Source organism: Pelobates fuscus, chromosome 10, assembly GCF_036172605.1.
Source record: "Pelobates fuscus isolate aPelFus1 chromosome 10, aPelFus1.pri, whole genome shotgun sequence".
In the NCBI taxonomy this organism is placed as follows: Eukaryota; Metazoa; Chordata; class Amphibia; order Anura; family Pelobatidae; genus Pelobates; species Pelobates fuscus.
Window position 1 is genome coordinate 35538238 of NC_086326.1, and position 18016 is coordinate 35556253.

General features: G+C 49.8%; 2 protein-coding genes across 3 annotated transcripts in view; one reads left to right on the forward strand and one right to left on the reverse strand.

Annotated features, from left to right (window-relative positions):
- Nucleotides 1–478: 478 nt before the first annotated feature.
- BBIP1 (BBSome interacting protein 1) lies at nucleotides 479–5975 on the reverse strand. 2 transcript variants are annotated; one of them, XM_063433760.1, is made up of 3 exons: nucleotides 5820–5975; nucleotides 1427–1486; nucleotides 479–980 (listed from the first exon to the last, which is right to left on the reverse strand). In XM_063433760.1, the coding sequence occupies exons 1-3, from the start codon at nucleotides 5827–5829 to the stop codon at nucleotides 814–816; spliced, it is 237 nt and encodes a 78-aa protein (XP_063289830.1). In that variant the 5' UTR covers nucleotides 5830–5975; the 3' UTR covers nucleotides 479–813. The 2 variants fall into 2 exon arrangements, with proteins under 2 accessions (XP_063289830.1, XP_063289829.1); XM_063433759.1 differs by lacking the exon at nucleotides 5820–5975 and adding an exon at nucleotides 5746–5804.
- A 200-nt stretch (nucleotides 5976–6175) lies between these two features.
- SHOC2 (SHOC2 leucine rich repeat scaffold protein) overlaps nucleotides 6176–18016 on the forward strand; it is a 65540-nt gene continuing 53699 nt past the window's right edge. Inside the window, exon 1 of the mRNA XM_063434927.1 lies at nucleotides 6176–6282. The gene's annotated coding sequence lies outside the window, so the exon portion shown is untranslated. The remainder of the gene's footprint in view (nucleotides 6283–18016) is intronic.

The window sequence follows — 18016 nt, forward strand, 5'->3', positions numbered from 1 at the left end:
ATTCATTTCCAAGATATTTTTTGAGAGCCTGTAAAATCCAAGAAGCTTGAAAGTTGTCTGTACATAGACTAAATGCCTGTATTAATGGATTACAGAGTAAAAGATACGCAAAAATGGATTAAGTGATATCACTTGTCCTGTTGTTCGCTGCTACTCAGAAAGGCTCACATTTGATTTTATATATCCTGTACTATTACATAAGGAAGAATCGGTTGCATTTGGTGGGAACCACCCATAGGACATATTATATAGTGCTTTTCTGATCTTAGGTTCATCATAAACTCGTTTTGCTAAACCTATGAGAATCATGGATAACCAAACTGTCATGATGAACTTCCATAGGAGTAATGCTACAGCTAAAGATGGAGGGAAAGGTGTGATGACCAAAATCACTGGCTACTTCCTCACAGTTTAGCAGAGGCTATGAAGACTCATTACCTGTTACTTATGTTAGAAAAGCATTACAAATGTATTATTTTTCATGCTCTTTATTAAGTTATAAATAGAAAGTGCATAAATTGCTCTAGTGATATGATCAAGCAGCAGGCACCCCGTTTAAAACAGACACATGCTTTTAACTGAATAAAGCATGGGTTTGCAGTGTACTATACATGTCTGACTAGAATAGTTAAGAAGAAAAGAATGTTGAGTTTTCATCTTTTGGGGCAATTCTTTTCTCTGGGTGGGATTGCAAAGGGATCTTCCACTGCCTGTACAGATTAATGCAGCACATTACTCTCGCTAAACAATCAAAAACATTCTGCTCAATTTGTGCCTATATTCTGACCATCTTACATGAACCAATCAAGATTCTTAGGACTGGTTCAAGGGTTGCTCGCGCTGAGCAAGTTCCTGCTGGCGAATAGTGTTCTGGGCATCACGTTGCATCTTTTCCAGTTTGGCAAGGGTCACTGATTTCAGAGGCAGCAACTTTGGTTTGCATAAGACCATTGTGGGGAGATCCTCCACACACAGCTGTCCTATGAAGGGACACATCGAAAACAGAATTAGAAGACATGAAGCCACATTGGTTAGAAGGAATAATACTTCATATTTAGAAACTAACAGGAACCTAGAAAACCAAAACAAAGGGAGGGGGAGTGTTGGTTGATAGATCTCACCCAGCTCCTTGCGTCAATGGATGTTGCTGAAGACGCATGAGATCTCTAGAAAGCCGGGCCATTGCAGGATATTTATATTTTACATTATTTGCATAAATATATTAGTGTTTGAACATTATTTTAAATAAATTGAAAAATAAAACCAAGCCTGTCATATGACAACTTGTAGACTTGTGCATTAATGTGCATGTTATGGTTACAAGTCTGAAGCCTAAATCAGACACTATTACTAGTTAATGTTATTCACAAAAGTTACAATCGGGATATACATTCCCTATAGACATGAATATTTGATAGTATTTCACCTTGTTTAGGAAGCACCTCACGAAACATGGATTTCACCTCTGGCATCTTGAAAATCGTCTCTGTAAACACCAATATAAGCAAAGATCACTAATGAATACTCTGCAACTACCACATATTCAAGGTAACCTGTCTGTGAAAGATGAAATGTGGGATGCACACAATATGGACCCAACACTTACACAGGTGTGAATGAAGCTTTAGCAACACAAAAGGTTAAAAGGTAGTGTGTTGATATCTCATCCTATCCCAGTATCTCTCTTATCCCAGTGTCTGTCTCACCCTGTCACGGTAACTCTCTTATCCCAGTGTCTGTCTCACCCTGTCACGGTAACTCTCTTATCCCAGTGTCTGTCTCACCCTGTCACGGTAACTCTCTTATCCCAGTGTCTGTCTCACCCTGTCACGGTAACTCTCTTATCCCAGTGTCTGTCTCACCCTGTCACGGTAACTCTCTTATCCCAGTGTCTGTCTCACCCTGTCACGGTAACTCTCTTATCCCAGTGTCTGTCTCACCCTGTCACGGTAACTCTCTTATCCCAGTGTCTGTCTCATCCTGTCCCGGTATCTCTCTTATCCCAGTGTCTGTCTCACCCTGTCCCGGTATCTCTCTTATCCCAGTGTCTGTCTCACCCTGTCCCGGTATCTCTCTTATCCCAGTGTCTGTCTCACCCTGTCCCGGTATCTCCTTTATCCCAGTGTCTGTCTCACCCTGTCCCGGTATCTCTCTTATCCCAGTGTCTGTCTCACCCTGTCCTGGTATCTCTCTTATCCCAGTGTCTGTCTCACCCTGTCCCGGTATCTCTCTTATCCCAGTGTCTGTCTCACCCTGTCCCGGTATCTCTCTTATCCCAGTGTCTGTCTCATGCTGTCCCGGTATCTCTCTTATCCCAGTGTCTGTCTCACCCTGTCCCGGTATCTCTCTTATCCCAGTGTCTGTCTCATGCTGTCCCGGTATCTCTCTTATCCCAGTGTCTGTCTCACTCTGTCCCGGTATCTCTCTTATCCCAGTGTCTGTCTCACTCTGTCCCGGTATCTCTCTTATCCCAGTATCTCTCTTATCCCAGTGTCTGTCTCACCCTGTCCCGGTATCTCTCTTATCCCAGTGTCTGTCTAAGCCTGTCCCGGTATCTCTCTTATCCCAGTGTCTGTCTAAGCCTGTCCCGGTATCTCTCTTATCCCAGTATCTCTCTTATCCCAGTGTCTGTCTCACCCTGTCCCGGTATCTCTCTTATCCCAGTGTCTGTCTCACCCTGTCCCGGTATCTCTCTTATCCCAGTGTCTGTCTCACCCTGTCCCGGTATCTCTCTTATCCCAGTGTCTGTCTCACCCTGTCCCGGTATCTCTCTTATCCCAGTGTCTGTCTCACCCTGTCCCGGTATCTCTCTTATCCCAGTGTCTGTCTCACCCTGTCCCGGTATCTCTCTTATCCCAGTGTCTGTCTCACCCTGTCCCGGTATCTCTCTTATCCCAGTGTCTGTCTCACGCTGTCCCGGTATCTCTCTTATCCCAGTGTCTGTCTCACGCTGTCCCGGTATCTCTCTTATCCCAGTGTCTGTCTCACCCTGTCCCGGTATCTCTCTTATCCCAGTGTCTGTCTCATGCTGTCCCGGTATCTCTCTTATCCCAGTGTCTGTCTCATGCTGTCCCGGTATCTCTCTTATCCCAGTGTCTGTCTCATGCTGTCTCGGTATCTCTTATCCCAGTGTCTGTCTCATCCTGTCCCGGTATCTCTCTTATTCCAGTGTCTGTCTCACCCTGTCTCGGTATCTCTCTTATCCCAGTGTCTGTCTCACCCTGTCCCGGTATCTCTCTTATCCCAGTGTCTGTCTCACCCTGTCCCGGTATCTCTCTTATCCCAGTGTCTGTCTCACGCTGTCCCGGTATCTCTCTTATCCCAGTGTCTGTCTCACGCTGTCCCGGTATCTCTCTTATCCCAGTGTCTGTCTCACCCTGTCCCGGTATCTCTCTTATCCCAGTGTCTGTCTCACGCTGTCCCGGTATCTCTCTTATCCCAGTGTCTGTCTCATGCTGTCCCGGTATCTCTCTTATCCCAGTGTCTGTCTCATGCTGTCTCGGTATCTCTCTTATCCCAGTGTCTGTCTCACCCTGTCCCGGTATCTCTCTTATCCCAGTGTCTGTCTTACCCTGTCCCGGTATCTCTCTTATCCCAGTGTCTGTCTCACCCTGTCCCGGTATCTCTCTTATCCCAGTGTCTGTCTCACCCTGTCCCGGTATCTCTCTTATCCCAGTGTCTGTCTCACCCTGTCCCGGTATCTCTCTTATCCCAGTGTCTGTCTCACCCTGTCCCGGTATCTCTCTTATCCCAGTGTCTGTCTCACCCTGTCCCGGTATCTCTCTTATCCCAGTGTCTGTCTCACCCTGTCCCGGTATCTCTCTTATCCCAGTGTCTGTCTCACGCTGTCCCGGTATCTCTCTTATCCCAGTGTCTGTCTCACGCTGTCCCGGTATCTCTCTTATCCCAGTGTCTGTCTCACCCTGTCCCGGTATCTCTCTTATCCCAGTGTCTGTCTCATGCTGTCCCGGTATCTCTCTTATCCCAGTGTCTGTCTCATGCTGTCCCGGTATCTCTCTTATCCCAGTGTCTGTCTCATGCTGTCTCGGTATCTCTCTTATCCCAGTGTCTGTCTCATCCTGTCCCGGTATCTCTCTTATTCCAGTGTCTGTCTCACCCTGTCTCGGTATCTCTCTTATCCCAGTGTCTGTCTCACCCTGTCCCGGTATCTCTCTTATCCCAGTGTCTGTCTCACCCTGTCCCGGTATCTCTCTTATCCCAGTGTCTGTCTCACGCTGTCCCGGTATCTCTCTTATCCCAGTGTCTGTCTCACGCTGTCCCGGTATCTCTCTTATCCCAGTGTCTGTCTCACCCTGTCCCGGTATCTCTCTTATCCCAGTGTCTGTCTCACGCTGTCCCGGTATCTCTCTTATCCCAGTGTCTGTCTCATGCTGTCCCGGTATCTCTCTTATCCCAGTGTCTGTCTCATGCTGTCTCGGTATCTCTCTTATCCCAGTGTCTGTCTCACCCTGTCCCGGTATCTCTCTTATCCCAGTGTCTGTCTCACCCTGTCCCGGTATCTCTCTTATCCCAGTGTCTGTCTCACCCTGTCCCGGTATCTCTCTTATCCCAGTGTCTGTCTCACCCTGTCCCGGTATCTCTCTTATCCCAGTATCTGTCTCACCCTGTCCCGGTATCTCTCTTATCCCAGTATCTCTCTTATCCCAGTATCTCTCTTATCCCAGTGTCTGTCTCACCCTGTCCCGGTATCTCTCTTATCCCAGTGTCTGTCTAAGCCTGTCCCGGTATCTCTCTTATCCCAGTATCTCTCTTATCCCAGTATCTCTCTTATCCCAGTGTCTGTCTCACCCTGTACCGGTATCTCTCTTATCCCAGTGTCTGTCTTACCCTGTCCCGGTATCTCTCTTATCCCAGTGTCTGTCTCACCCTGTCCCGGTATCTCTCTTATCCCAGTGTCTGTCTCACCCTGTCCCGGTATCTCTCTTATCCCAGTGTCTGTCTCACCCTGTCCCGGTATCTCTCTTATCCCAGTGTCTGTCTCACCCTGTCCCGGTATCTCTCTTATCCCAGTGTCTGTCTCACGCTGTCCCGGTATCTCTCTTATCCCAGTGTCTGTCTCACGCTGTCCCGGTATCTCTCTTATCCCAGTGTCTGTCTCACGCTGTCCCGGTATCTCTCTTATCCCAGTGTCTGTCTCACGCTGTCCCGGTATCTCTCTTATCCCAGTGTCTGTCTCATGCTGTCCCGGTATCTCTCTTATCCCAGTGTCTGTCTCACTCTGTCCCGGTATCTCTCTTATCCCAGTGTCTGTCTCATGCTGTCTCGGTATCTCTCTTATCCCAGTGTCTGTCTCATCCTGTCCCGGTATCTCTCTTATCCCAGTGTCTGTCTCACCCTGTCTCGGTATCTCTCTTATCCCAGTGTCTGTCTCACCCTGTCCCGGTATCTCTCTTATCCCAGTGTCTGTCTCATGCTGTCTCGGTATCTCTCTTATCCCAGTGTCTGTCTCATCCTGTCCCGGTATCTCTCTTATCCCAGTGTCTGTCTCACCCTGTCTCGGTATCTCTCTTATCCCAGTGTCTGTCTCACCCTGTCCCGGTATCTCTCTTATCCCAGTGTCTGTCTCACCCTGTCTCGGTATCTCTCTTATCCCAGTGTCTGTCTCACCCTGTCCCGGTATCTCCTTTATCCCAGTGTCTGTCTCACCCTGTCCCGGTATCTCCTTTATCCCAGTGTCTGTCTCACCCTGTCCCGGTATCTCCTTTATCCCAGTGTCTGTCTCACCCTGTCCCGGCATCTCTCTTATCCCTTTATTTCCTCCGTTGGTCCCTATATTGCTAATCCTGCTCCGAGGTTACCTAGTAACATGTGACGTCATCACGTTCTATACGTTCTGATACCGCAAAGCATGCCGGTTCTTGCAGTCCGTGTCTGATCACGTGACGCGGCAGACAGGCTGTTAGTACGTGTCGGCTGGAGAGGGTGCCAGGAGATGTGAAATCTGTGTCCCCCGGGCGAGCTGACAGCCCGGGGCTGGGGAGGCCTGATAGAGAACATACGGGGTCCTCCTAGCGGGCTGTGGGGCTGTGGGCCGGGTAACCCGGATGTGTTCGTTGTTAGTTGTTAATAAAGTTTGGAAAGCGAGCTCTGTTTCCCTGTTTTTCTGAGGGCGGGGCTTGTGACGGGGCGGGATCGAGTGACGTCATGCGTCGCAGCGCGGAGGAGGCGGAGGCTGGGGATGGCGGCGCTGGAGGAGGAGAGAAGAGCGGGGACACGGATTGAGCACTGACTGACACAGACACCAGGCACGGCGGATACACGGTGCGTGACACCCGGGGCGGGGGCGGGAACAACCCGGGGCAGCGGCTGGCGGTGTGTGGGGGTCCCTGCAGGCCTCGGAGACAACCGGGCCCCTGAGAGGGACAGCCAAAGAGGCAGGCAGAGACTGGGCCCCCGAGAGAGAGGGGCAGGCAGAGACTGGGACCCCGAGAGAGAGAGGGGCAGTCGGAGACTGGGCCCCCGAGAGAGAGAGGGGCAGTCGGAGACTGGGCCCCCGAGAGAGAGAGGGGCAGTCGGAGACTGGGCCCCCGAGAGAGAGAGGGGCAGTCGGAGACTGGGCCCCCGAGAGAGAGAGGGGCAGTCGGAGACTGGGCCCCCGAGAGAGAGAGGGGCAGTCGGAGACTGGGCCCCCGAGAGAGAGAGGGGCAGTCGGAGACTGGGCCCCCGAGAGAGAGAGGGGCAGTCGGAGACTGGGCCCCCGAGAGAGAGAGGGGCAGTCGGAGACTGGGCCCCCGAGAGAGAGAGGGGCAGTCGGAGACTGGGCCCCCGAGAGAGAGAGGGGCAGTCGGAGACTGGGCCCCCGAGAGAGAGAGGAGCAGTCGGAGACTGGGCCCCCGAGAGAGAGAGGGGCAGCCGGAGACTGGGCCCCCGAGAGAGAGAGGGGCAGCCGGAGACTGGGCCCCCGAGAGAGAGAGGGGCAGCCGGAGACTGGGCCCCCGAGAGAGAGAGGGGCAGCCGGAGACTGGGCCCCCGAGAGAGAGAGGGGCAGCCGGAGACTGGGCCCCCGAGAGAGAGAGGGGCAGCCGGAGACTGGGCCCCCGAGAGAGAGGGGCAGGCAGAGACTGGGCCCCCGAGAGAGAGGGGCAGGCAGAGACTGGGCCCCCGAGAGAGAGGGGCAGGCAGAGACTGGGCCCCCGAGAGAGAGGGGCAGGCAGAGACTGGGCCCCCGAGAGAGAGGGGCAGGCAGAGACTGGGCCCCCGAGAGAGAGGGGCAGGCAGAGACTGGGCCCCCGAGAGAGAGGGGCAGGCAGAGACTGGGCCCCCGAGAGAGAGAGGGGCAGGCAGAGACTGGGCCCCCGAGAGAGAGGGGCAGGCAGAGACTGGGCCCCCGAGAGAGAGAGGGGCAGGCAGAGACTGGGCCCCCGAGAGAGAGAGGGGCAGGCAGAGACTGGGCCCCCGAGAGAGAGGGGCAGGCAGAGACTGGGCCCCCGAGAGAGAGGGGCAGGCAGAGACTGGGCCCCCGAGACAGAGAGGGGCAGGCAGAGACTGGGCCCCCGAGACAGAGAGGGGCAGGCAGAGACTGGGCCCCCGAGACAGAGAGGGGCAGCCGGAGACTGGGCCCCCGAGAGAGAGAGTGTGAGAGGGGCAGCCAGAGAATGGGCCCCCGAGGGAGAGCCAGAGACTGGGCCCCTGAGAGAGTGGGCATCTTACGAGAAAGAGACTGGGCTCCTGAAAGAGAGAGTGACACACAACCAGAGACCGGTCCGCTGAGACAGAGAGAGAGAGAGACACAACCAGAGACCGGTCCCCTGAGACAGAGAGAGAGAAAGACACACAACCAGAGACCGGTCCCCTGAGACAGAGAGAGACACACACAACCAGAGACTGGGCCCCTGAGACAGAGAGAGACAGACACAACCAGAGACCGCTCCCCTGAGACAGAGAGAGACAGACACAACCAGAGACCGCTCCCCTGAGGCACAGAGAGAGAGACACAACCAGAGACCGCTCCCCTGAGGCACAGAGAGAGACACAACCAGAGACCGCTCCCCTGAGGCACAGAGAGAGACGCAACCAGAGACCGCTCCCCTGAGGCACAGAGAGAGACGCAACCAGAGACCGCTCCCCTGAGGCACAGAGAGAGACGCAACCCGAGACCGGTCCCGTGAGGCACAAAGAGAGACGCAACCCGAGACCGGTCCCGTGAGGCACAGAGAGAGACGCAACCCGAGACCGGTCCCGTGAGGCACAGAGAGAGACGCAACCCGAGACCGGTCCCGTGAGGCACAGAGAGAGACGCAACCCGAGACCGGTCCCGTGAGGCACAGAGAGAGACGCAACCCGAGACCGGTCCCGTGAGGCACAGAGAGAGACGCAACCCGAGACCGGTCCCGTGAGGCACAGAGAGAGACGCAACCCGAGACCGGTCCCGTGAGGCACAGAGAGAGACGCAACCCGAGACCGGTCCCGTGAGGCACAGAGAGAGACGCAACCCGAGACCGGTCCCGTGAGGCACAGAGAGAGACGCAACCCGAGACCGGTCCCGTGAGGCACAGAGAGAGACGCAACCCGAGACCGGTCCCCTGAGGCACAGAGAGAGACACAACCAGAGACCGGTCCCCTGAGACAGAGAGAGAGAAAGACACACAACCAGAGACCGGTCCCCTGAGACAGAGAGAGAGAGAGAGAGAGAGACACACAACCAGAGACCGGTCCCCTGAGACAGAGAGAGACACACACAACCAGAGACTGGGCCCCTGAGACAGAGAGAGACAGACACAACCAGAGACCGCTCCCCTGAGGCACAGAGAGAGACACAACCAGAGACCGCTCCCCTGAGGCACAGAGAGAGAGACACAACCAGAGACCGCTCCCCTGAGGCACAGAGAGAGAGACACAACCAGAGACCGCTCCCCTGAGGCACAGAGAGAGAGACACAACCAGAGACCGCTCCCCTGAGGCACAGAGAGAGACACAACCAGAGACCGCTCCCCTGAGGCACAGAGAGAGACACAACCAGAGACCGGTCCCCTGAGGCACAGAGAGAGACGCAACCCGAGACCGGTCCCCTGAGGCACAGAGAGAGACGCAACCCGAGACCGGTCCCGTGAGGCACAGAGAGAGACGCAACCCGAGACCGGTCCCGTGAGGCACAGAGAGAGACGCAACCCGAGGCCGGTCCCGTGAGGCACAGAGAGAGACGCAACCCGAGACCGGTCCCGTGAGGCACAGAGAGAGACGCAACCCGAGACCGGTCCCGTGAGGCACAGAGAGAGACGCAACCCGAGACCGGTCCCGTGAGGCACAGAGAGAGACGCAACCCGAGACCGGTCCCGTGAGGCACAGAGAGAGACGCAACCCGAGACCGGTCCCGTGAGGCACAGAGAGAGACGCAACCCGAGACCGGTCCCGTGAGGCACAGAGAGAGACGCAACCCGAGACCGGTCCCGTGAGGCACAGAGAGAGACGCAACCCGAGACCGGTCCCGTGAGGCACAGAGAGAGACGCAACCCGAGACCGGTCCCGTGAGGCACAGAGAGAGACGCAACCCGAGACCGGTCCCGTGAGGCACAGAGAGAGACGCAACCCGAGACCGGTCCCGTGAGGCACAGAGAGAGACGCAACCCGAGACCGGTCCCGTGAGGCACAGAGAGAGACGCAACCCGAGACCGGTCCCGTGAGGCACAGAGAGAGACGCAACCCGAGACCGGTCCCGTGAGGCACAGAGAGAGACGCAACCCGAGACCGGTCCCGTGAGGCACAGAGAGAGACGCAACCCGAGACCGGTCCCGTGAGGCACAGAGAGAGACGCAACCCGAGACCGGTCCCGTGAGGCACAGAGAGAGACGCAACCCGAGACCGGTCCCGTGAGGCACAGAGAGAGACGCAACCCGAGACCGGTCCCGTGAGGCACAGAGAGAGACGCAACCCGAGACCGGTCCCGTGAGGCACAGAGAGAGACGCAACCCGAGACCGGTCCCGTGAGGCACAGAGAGAGACGCAACCCGAGACCGGTCCCGTGAGGCACAGAGAGAGACGCAACCCGAGACCGGTCCCGTGAGGCACAGAGAGACGCAACCCGAGACCGGTCCCGTGAGGCACAGAGAGAGACGCAACCCGAGACCGGTCCCGTGAGGCACAGAGAGAGACGCAACCCGAGACCGGTCCCGTGAGGCACAGAGAGAGACGCAACCCGAGACCGGTCCCGTGAGGCACAGAGAGAGACGCAACCCGAGACCGGTCCCGTGAGGCACAGAGAGAGACGCAACCCGAGACCGGTCCCGTGAGGCACAGAGAGAGACGCAACCCGAGACCGGTCCCGTGAGGCACAGAGAGAGACGCAACCCGAGACCGGTCCCGTGAGGCACAGAGAGAGACGCAACCCGAGACCGGTCCCGTGAGGCACAGAGAGAGACGCAACCCGAGACCGGTCCCGTGAGGCACAGAGAGAGACGCAACCCGAGACCGGTCCCGTGAGGCACAGAGAGAGACGCAACCCGAGACCGGTCCCGTGAGGCACAGAGAGAGACGCAACCCGAGACCGGTCCCGTGAGGCACAGAGAGAGACGCAACCCGAGACCGGTCCCGTGAGGCACAGAGAGAGACGCAACCCGAGACCGGTCCCGTGAGGCACAGAGAGAGACGCAACCCGAGACCGGTCCCGTGAGGCACAGAGAGAGACGCAACCCGAGACCGGTCCCGTGAGGCACAGAGAGAGACGCAACCCGAGACCGGTCCCGTGAGGCACAGAGAGAGACGCAACCCGAGACCGGTCCCGTGAGGCACAGAGAGAGACGCAACCCGAGACCGGTCCCGTGAGGCACAGAGAGAGACGCAACCCGAGACCGGTCCCGTGAGGCACAGAGAGAGACGCAACCCGAGACCGGTCCCGTGAGGCACAGAGAGAGACGCAACCCGAGACCGGTCCCGTGAGGCACAGAGAGAGACGCAACCCGAGACCGGTCTCCTGAGACAGAGAGAGTCACAACCCGAGACCGGTCTCCTGAGACAGAGAGAGAGACACGACCAGAGACCGGACTCCTGAGACAGAGAGAGAGACACGACCAGAGACCGGACTCCTGAGACAGAGAGAGAGACACGACCAGAGACCGGGCCCCTGAGACAGAGAGAGAGACACGACCAGAGACCGGGCCCCTGGGAGAGACACGACCAGAGACCGGGCCCCTGGGAGAGACACGACCAGAGACCGGGCCCCTGGGAGAGACACGACCAGAGACCGGGCCCCTGGGAGAGACACGACCAGAGACCGGGCCCCTGGGAGAGACACGACCAGAGACCGGGCCCCTGGGAGAGACACGACCAGAGACCGGGCCCCTGGGAGAGACACGACCAGAGACCGGGCCCCTGGGAGAGACACGACCAGAGACCGGGCCCCTGGGAGAGACACGACCAGAGACCGGGCCCCTGGGAGAGACACGACCAGAGACCGGGCCCCTGGGAGAGAGCGAGAGACACAACCAGAGAAATATTTGTTCACTAATATAGCCTTGAATTGGAAATTCACTTTAAATTCTCACTTTTGTGAGTAATTCCCTGTGGGAGGCAGCCCTGGCATGAGACATTCTCAATGACTGGGTAACTTTGCCCCTGAGAGAAATTGAGATGTAAGGAGGAGGAAAGAGTAGAAATGAGTAAAATTAAGATGGTTGCTGGAGGACATTGCCATTGACTTTGGAGATTTATGAAACGTTAATAAAAAAATAAAAAAAAGCTGTAGATTGAAGGCCAGAGTTTCCAAGATTCTTTGAATCTTTCCAATTCTTCCATTTGGGCTGAAACATACAATTCCCATATTTAAAGAATATACCCCATAGTCGGGATAACATGGACTGACATTATAGTTGAGGTTATTCACTAACCCAGAAATTGAGGAGAAATTACAAAGCAACTGCAAATTAAATGGAAAACATTCTCCAACTCTACTTTTGTACCTTAGCCATTTTGTACAAAATCTTGCATTTTTATTGTAATTTCTCCACAATTAGTACATAAATACTTCGGTTGAATTTATCCCAAACTACCAGAACTGGCAGAAATATTGGCAGACATGATGGGGAGTTTATTAATGAAACAATGGGTTATAGCACATTGAAACTCAGATTACAGAATTTGGGGCAAAAAGTTACTGCTTGGCTATTTTGTCCTGAATTCGGCAGTTCTATTGTCTTCACCGCAGTTTAAAGTTTAGTGAATAAACGTTGACAGTTAAAGTCGGCATGGGCTGTATAAGACTGGGTCTGGGAGAGTCAGGGAATCAATCTGATGGAAATATTAATGATCATTGGGAATAGGCTGTAACGCCCTATACACTGTACTGGATACAGGCGGTACACACTCTATATTCAAGATGTATGGCTGTACATAGTTTATCCAATGTTTGCTTATTATGCATAGTTATTACTCTGTATAAAATTTTTATAAATATGACATTATGTGCATGGCAGTTATACATGTTACCACTATACTGTAAACCCTTTATTTGAACTCTATATTGTGATGTTACATTGTAAATGAGCTCTCTACAAAAATAATCAAAAACTGTACACTGTAAAATGATTCTGAAATTAACACTGCTATTGAAAGTTGATTATTAATCCCCTAGCTGCCACAGTGTTATTGGTTTATTACTCCGATTTCCATAGGTCAAACCTTTTTAATTAACAACCCTTTTTTATAGGTTTGTTCTGTTTTGAACTAATGTGGGTTTATTTTGCAACTGTGCTCTCTGGATTAAATGCTATGTTTGACAATTCGATGTTGCTCGTATGTTTTGTGATCGTACCAGTTTTTCTCATTTGATTTGTGGCAAGGGTTGGTTAAAATTTGTAGAGGAATTTGCATTTTTTGGGAGCAAGGAAAGTGTCATATTTCTGTGCATCATAGTCATGTTTCTGTCCAAGGCAACTATAACACCGTATTAACTTGTGTTGGAACTGGATTCTGCATCCCATAACACTTTCAGTGTAGTATAACCTCGTGTGTATTCACTTTGTTTGTGGTCACTGGTTTAACTTTTACAACCTTTACTGTGGAGTGAATCTATGTACATACCTTCTTTTCACTGTAGCATGTACTATTTTCTTCCAATTTCCATACTGTATGGATCTTCACCTGTGGGAGGAACCTGCTTTAGAACAAAGATTTGTTAAAGGATCACTATAATGTCAGGAAAACAAAGCTGTTTTCCTGACACTATAGTGCCCTAAGGGTGCCCCCACCCTCAGGGTCCCCCTCCCGTGGCGCTGAAGGGGTTAAAACCCCCTCAGCAGCTTACCTTATTCCAGCGCCGGGCTCCCTCTGCGCTGGTGACCTCTCCTCCCATGCCGACTTCAGCGGAGCCGAATGCGCAGCATTCAAAGTGTCCATAGGAAAGCGTTTCTCAATGCTTTCCTATGGACGCTCTGCGCGATGGAGGCATAATATGCCTCCAGCGTCGCAGATGCGCCTCTAGTGGCTGTCTGGAAGACACTAGAGACTGGCTTAACCCCAAATGTAAACATAGCAGTTTCTCTGAAACTGCTATGTTTGCATCTGAAGAGTAAAAACATGAGGGACCTGGCACCCAGACCACTTAATTGAGCTGAAGTGCTCTGGGTGACTATAGTGTCCCTTTAAGCGCAGGGAGCTATTAACAAAGCATAACAAATATATATATATATATATATATATATAACATTTTTTTACATTTTAATGGGTACTTTTATTTGTGAAATCAGTGTGACCTCCTGCTTAAGAATATTTCCTAGTTCTACAGTGTATTTTAAGGGGACACTATAGTCGCCAAAACTGCTTTAGCTTAATGAAGCCGTTTTAGTGTATAGATCATGCCTCTGAAGTCTCACTGCTCTATTATCTGCCATTTAGGAATTAAATCACCTTTTTTTTCTGTTAATGCAGCCCTTGCCACACCTCACCTGACTGTGACTCACACAACCTGCATTAAAATAAAAATTGTTTCATTTTCGTTCAGATGATAACTTAGTTTAGAGGGTTTAATCTCCTGCTCAGTAAATTATACTTGGGTCACACACAGTAGGCTCCAGTAAGATCTACCAAGCGATTATCAGTGCAGGAGATAAAAATTCTAAATTAAACAGATTGTGCAATAAAGGAAGTGTAAACATTAAATCTCTCTTCACAAGTGTTTAGGAAGGTTGTGCAAGTCACATGCTGGGAGGTTGGCTAGGGCTGTATTAAAACAAAATGATTTAACTCCTAAATGCCATGGAATTGAGCAGTGACACTGCAGGGGCAGGATCTATACACCAAAACTGCTTCATTATGATAGTTGTTTTGGTTACTATGGTGTCCCTTAAATTGCATCCCTTGCTTTTGCTATCACCAACATGTCTAGTGCAATTAACTGCTAAATTGGTGAAGAGAAAAAAAAATACGTCTCTTTCCAGGTTAAATATTGAGTATGCTTCCTGTGGCGTATCATCTTCACAATAGTTTGCCAGAAGTCATCTTTATGCTGATGATTCCAGTTAGGGATGATAAAGGCTGAATGCAAGGTTAAGATCTGGCACTGTGCCTCTAACCTCGACTATATTTCAAATACTTTGTGTACATCTGATAACCTCTCCATTTAATGCTGTCTGTTCGTCACGGGAAAAGCAGTGCACAAACACATTGGGTGCCAAATTTAACCTTCACTGCCTATATGCAAGCTTAGCATCCCGAGAAAAATAGTTTATAAAGTATCTGCACTGCCATGGTTAGGCCATCACTGGGACTATTCTTAAAATAGTAACCTTTAATTAGCAGATTCTTTCCCAGAATCCCTAGCTACAGTATAATCATACTATTGAAGAGTTTGTATGAAATCAGGAATGCTGACTTCTCTGGGATGTACACATTTTATTTTCTACGCACTATAAATACTATAGACTATGTCAAAAATAAAGCGGTAATATTTTTATTTTTTAGCCTGATGTTTGTCTAAGCCTGCGATTTGAAAGTAGTTTGCACACTGAAACTGAAAGAAATTAAAAGCTGATTTATACGGTCTTTCACGGCAACACTAACTTTCAAATAATCTAAATCTGCACATCACTCATTTTCCAGTGTCCAGAATAGTCAGAGCTGTGCAATTTATTGATTGTCTGAAATGGAAAATGTTAGACATTTCAAACTCTTAGCTAGCAGATTGTCTGAAATGGAAAATGTTAGACATTTCAAACTCTTAGCTAGCAGAGGACCTTGCAGCTGTATGCCAATATTGTAGAGTAGTGTGGGTTTGTCGCAAGACCAATCCCGTATTTTTCTTGGAGAATATTAAAGTATATTTTGACTGCATCCAAATCATACAAAGATATTTTGTGTTCATTTTGTTTTTCTCTAATTGGTAAAAGTTTACTTGTAGTTTGATAGGCATAGTAAAAAATAGTATTTGCCAGAGTGCTTTGTTCTATGTGCCTCCATTCATTTCTTAATATTTAAAATTCTAAAAATGTTTCTGGTACATAAGCAACACCTGAACAATGACAAATATAAGATCGAAAAATTACATCAAGTGAGATCACACTGTGCATTTCTGTCCTATAGCTACACAATAAAAGGAAAAACAACAAAATACATTAATAGGAAGGATACTAAAAAGCAAAATAAGTTAGGCCAGTGGTTCCCAAACTTTTTAGATTCAATGCGCCCTTAATATTCCACTCAAAGTCAAAATGTCCATGTTTTATATTTGTAGAGCAGTGCGGCATTTACTGGTGTTATAGTGTAATGTACAGTGTTGGTGGTTTGAAGGGGTGCATGTATACATTTATTGTGTTTTAATATAGGGGCTGTTTTTGTATGTAATGTTTGCGTTTGATTGCAGGGGTGTGTCTGAATGTAATGTTCACTTTTAAATGTGGATGTACTTTTGTGTTTGCGTGAAGGGGTGTGTTTGTATATATTTTTTTTAATTTGAATGCAGGGGTATGTTTGTATGTAATGTTTGTGTTAGATTGCAGGAGTGTGCTTTTATGTTGTGCTGGTGTTTGACTGCTTGGATGTATGCGCATACATACTTATACAGATATTCAGACACATTAACACACAGATGCATATAAATACACTGACACACAAATTCATATAGACACCGACATATACACACCTGCACCCTGCCACACACAAACATTGATACAGACATTGACATAAAAACACACACCCTGCACACAGATGCACAGACACAGAAGCACGCACACACATCTATCTAAATGGAATGAGGCAAAAATGTGATTCTTTGTTGAACTAATTTGCATATGCCCACCCAGAATCCTTTGCGGTTGCAACATCGCTGCAGTTTTGGGATTTCTGTGGGAAAAGCAAGTCTTATGGCTTGACTGGTGTGCAGATTTTTGTTTAACATTGTATTAAGTATATATATATATATATATATATATATATATATATATATATATATATATATAAAAACATATATAATACCTTGCACTCAAGCTGTCCTTCAGTTCTTGCCATGAACCGGGTGCAATACCAGGGCTCCAAATATCCAAATACAAAATAGAATGGCTGCACTCACGGAATTTCTTCAGTTTAAAATATAACTTTTAATGAAATCGCATAAAAATCGACGTTTCAGTCCAGCCTGTGGACTTTCATCAGGGTATCCTGATGAAAGTCCACAGGCTGGACTGAAACGTCGATTTTTATGCGATTTCATTAAAAGTTATATTTTAAACTGAAGAAATTCCGTGAGTGCAGCCATTCTATTTTGTATTTATATATATATATATATATATATATAAAATATATATGCACACACCCTCATCCACTCCTATATACACACACAAGTGTTTTTTTTTTTTTTTTTTTTTTTTAAATATCTCCAGCCACCCCCTGTTAGCTTACCTTATGTGCCAGGAGGGGGGCTTGGAGTCATGCTGCTGTTGGGAGTGAGAGGTCTGGAGCTCTTCCTGATCCTCTCCGCTCATGCTGCAGCTGCCTCCTGCTGCGCAGGATGCTGGGAGGACGTGACAGGCCGTTACCTCCTCCCAGCCAGCCGACATTACAGGGGCCCGGACGCGGTTTAAAGGACCCAGACACCCAAATGGGCCCCTGTTGAGTAGTTTGTTTCCCCGGTGTTATACTCATAGCTCCGGGGAAACATTCTGCGGCACCCCTGTGTGCAGGGCGCCATGGCATACAGTTTTGGAACCGCTGGGTTAGGCCATAATTCTGCCACGGTTTGATAGTCCTCTGCACCGTACTTTAGTTTTGATTTAGACTTTGATTCCTCCCCAAATCTTGCATCACCTGCTGAAAATCTCATCCAAGAACGCTCTTAGTCACTGTACACCGTTTTTAAAGGTGTAGTTTCTGGTTATCCTTGTTGTTTATATTGTGTGGTTTAGAATTACATTTTTGGGATTCTCTCTGTAAGTCTAGCTAGCGCCGTATGCAGCACTATGACTGACCACACTCAAATGTGTCTGTGTGATTCTTGTGAGAGAATACGTCAAAATGCACTGATCTGCAGTGGTAAGCATTGAGAACTCAACCTCTTGGAAAAATGTATTTTCAACGATTAACAATTAGAATGAAAGAATTGTACGTACATTACGGTATAAAAAGCAACTATTAAAGAAACACTCCAGCGTAAGAACAACAACAAAAAACCTTTGTGATCTTAAGTGGGGCAGTTACCATAGAAAGCCAATAAGCAGCCTCATTCCAGTACTAATTTTTAAACTTTTACAATTTTACACCACTTTTCAGATCATGACACTCTAAATATCTTTCTCAGTGCCTTAGGGTAGTTTGTATGCAAATTATTAGGCAACGTGTTTCAATCAATGCTTTCCTTTTGGGGCTTCCCATCATGTGACCCACTTTTACGCTGTCATACTTGATCTGACAGCTACTAAAGGTTTATTTAACACTGCAATTTAAAGATTACTGTTTCTTTTAAATTGTTGTTTTACAGTGCAGAGAAAAATGAAAGGGCCACTGCACCCAAACCACTTCATTGAAATGTAATGGCTTGGGTGACTTCAGTGGTCCTTTGATTCATTCATGATGGTTA

Coding starts and splice junctions, on each gene's coding strand:
- BBIP1 (XM_063433759.1), bottom strand. Junction 981..1,426: donor TGAGGTGCTTCCTAAACAAG/GTGAAATACTAT, acceptor GTCCCTTCATAG/GACAGCTGTGTGTGGAGGAT.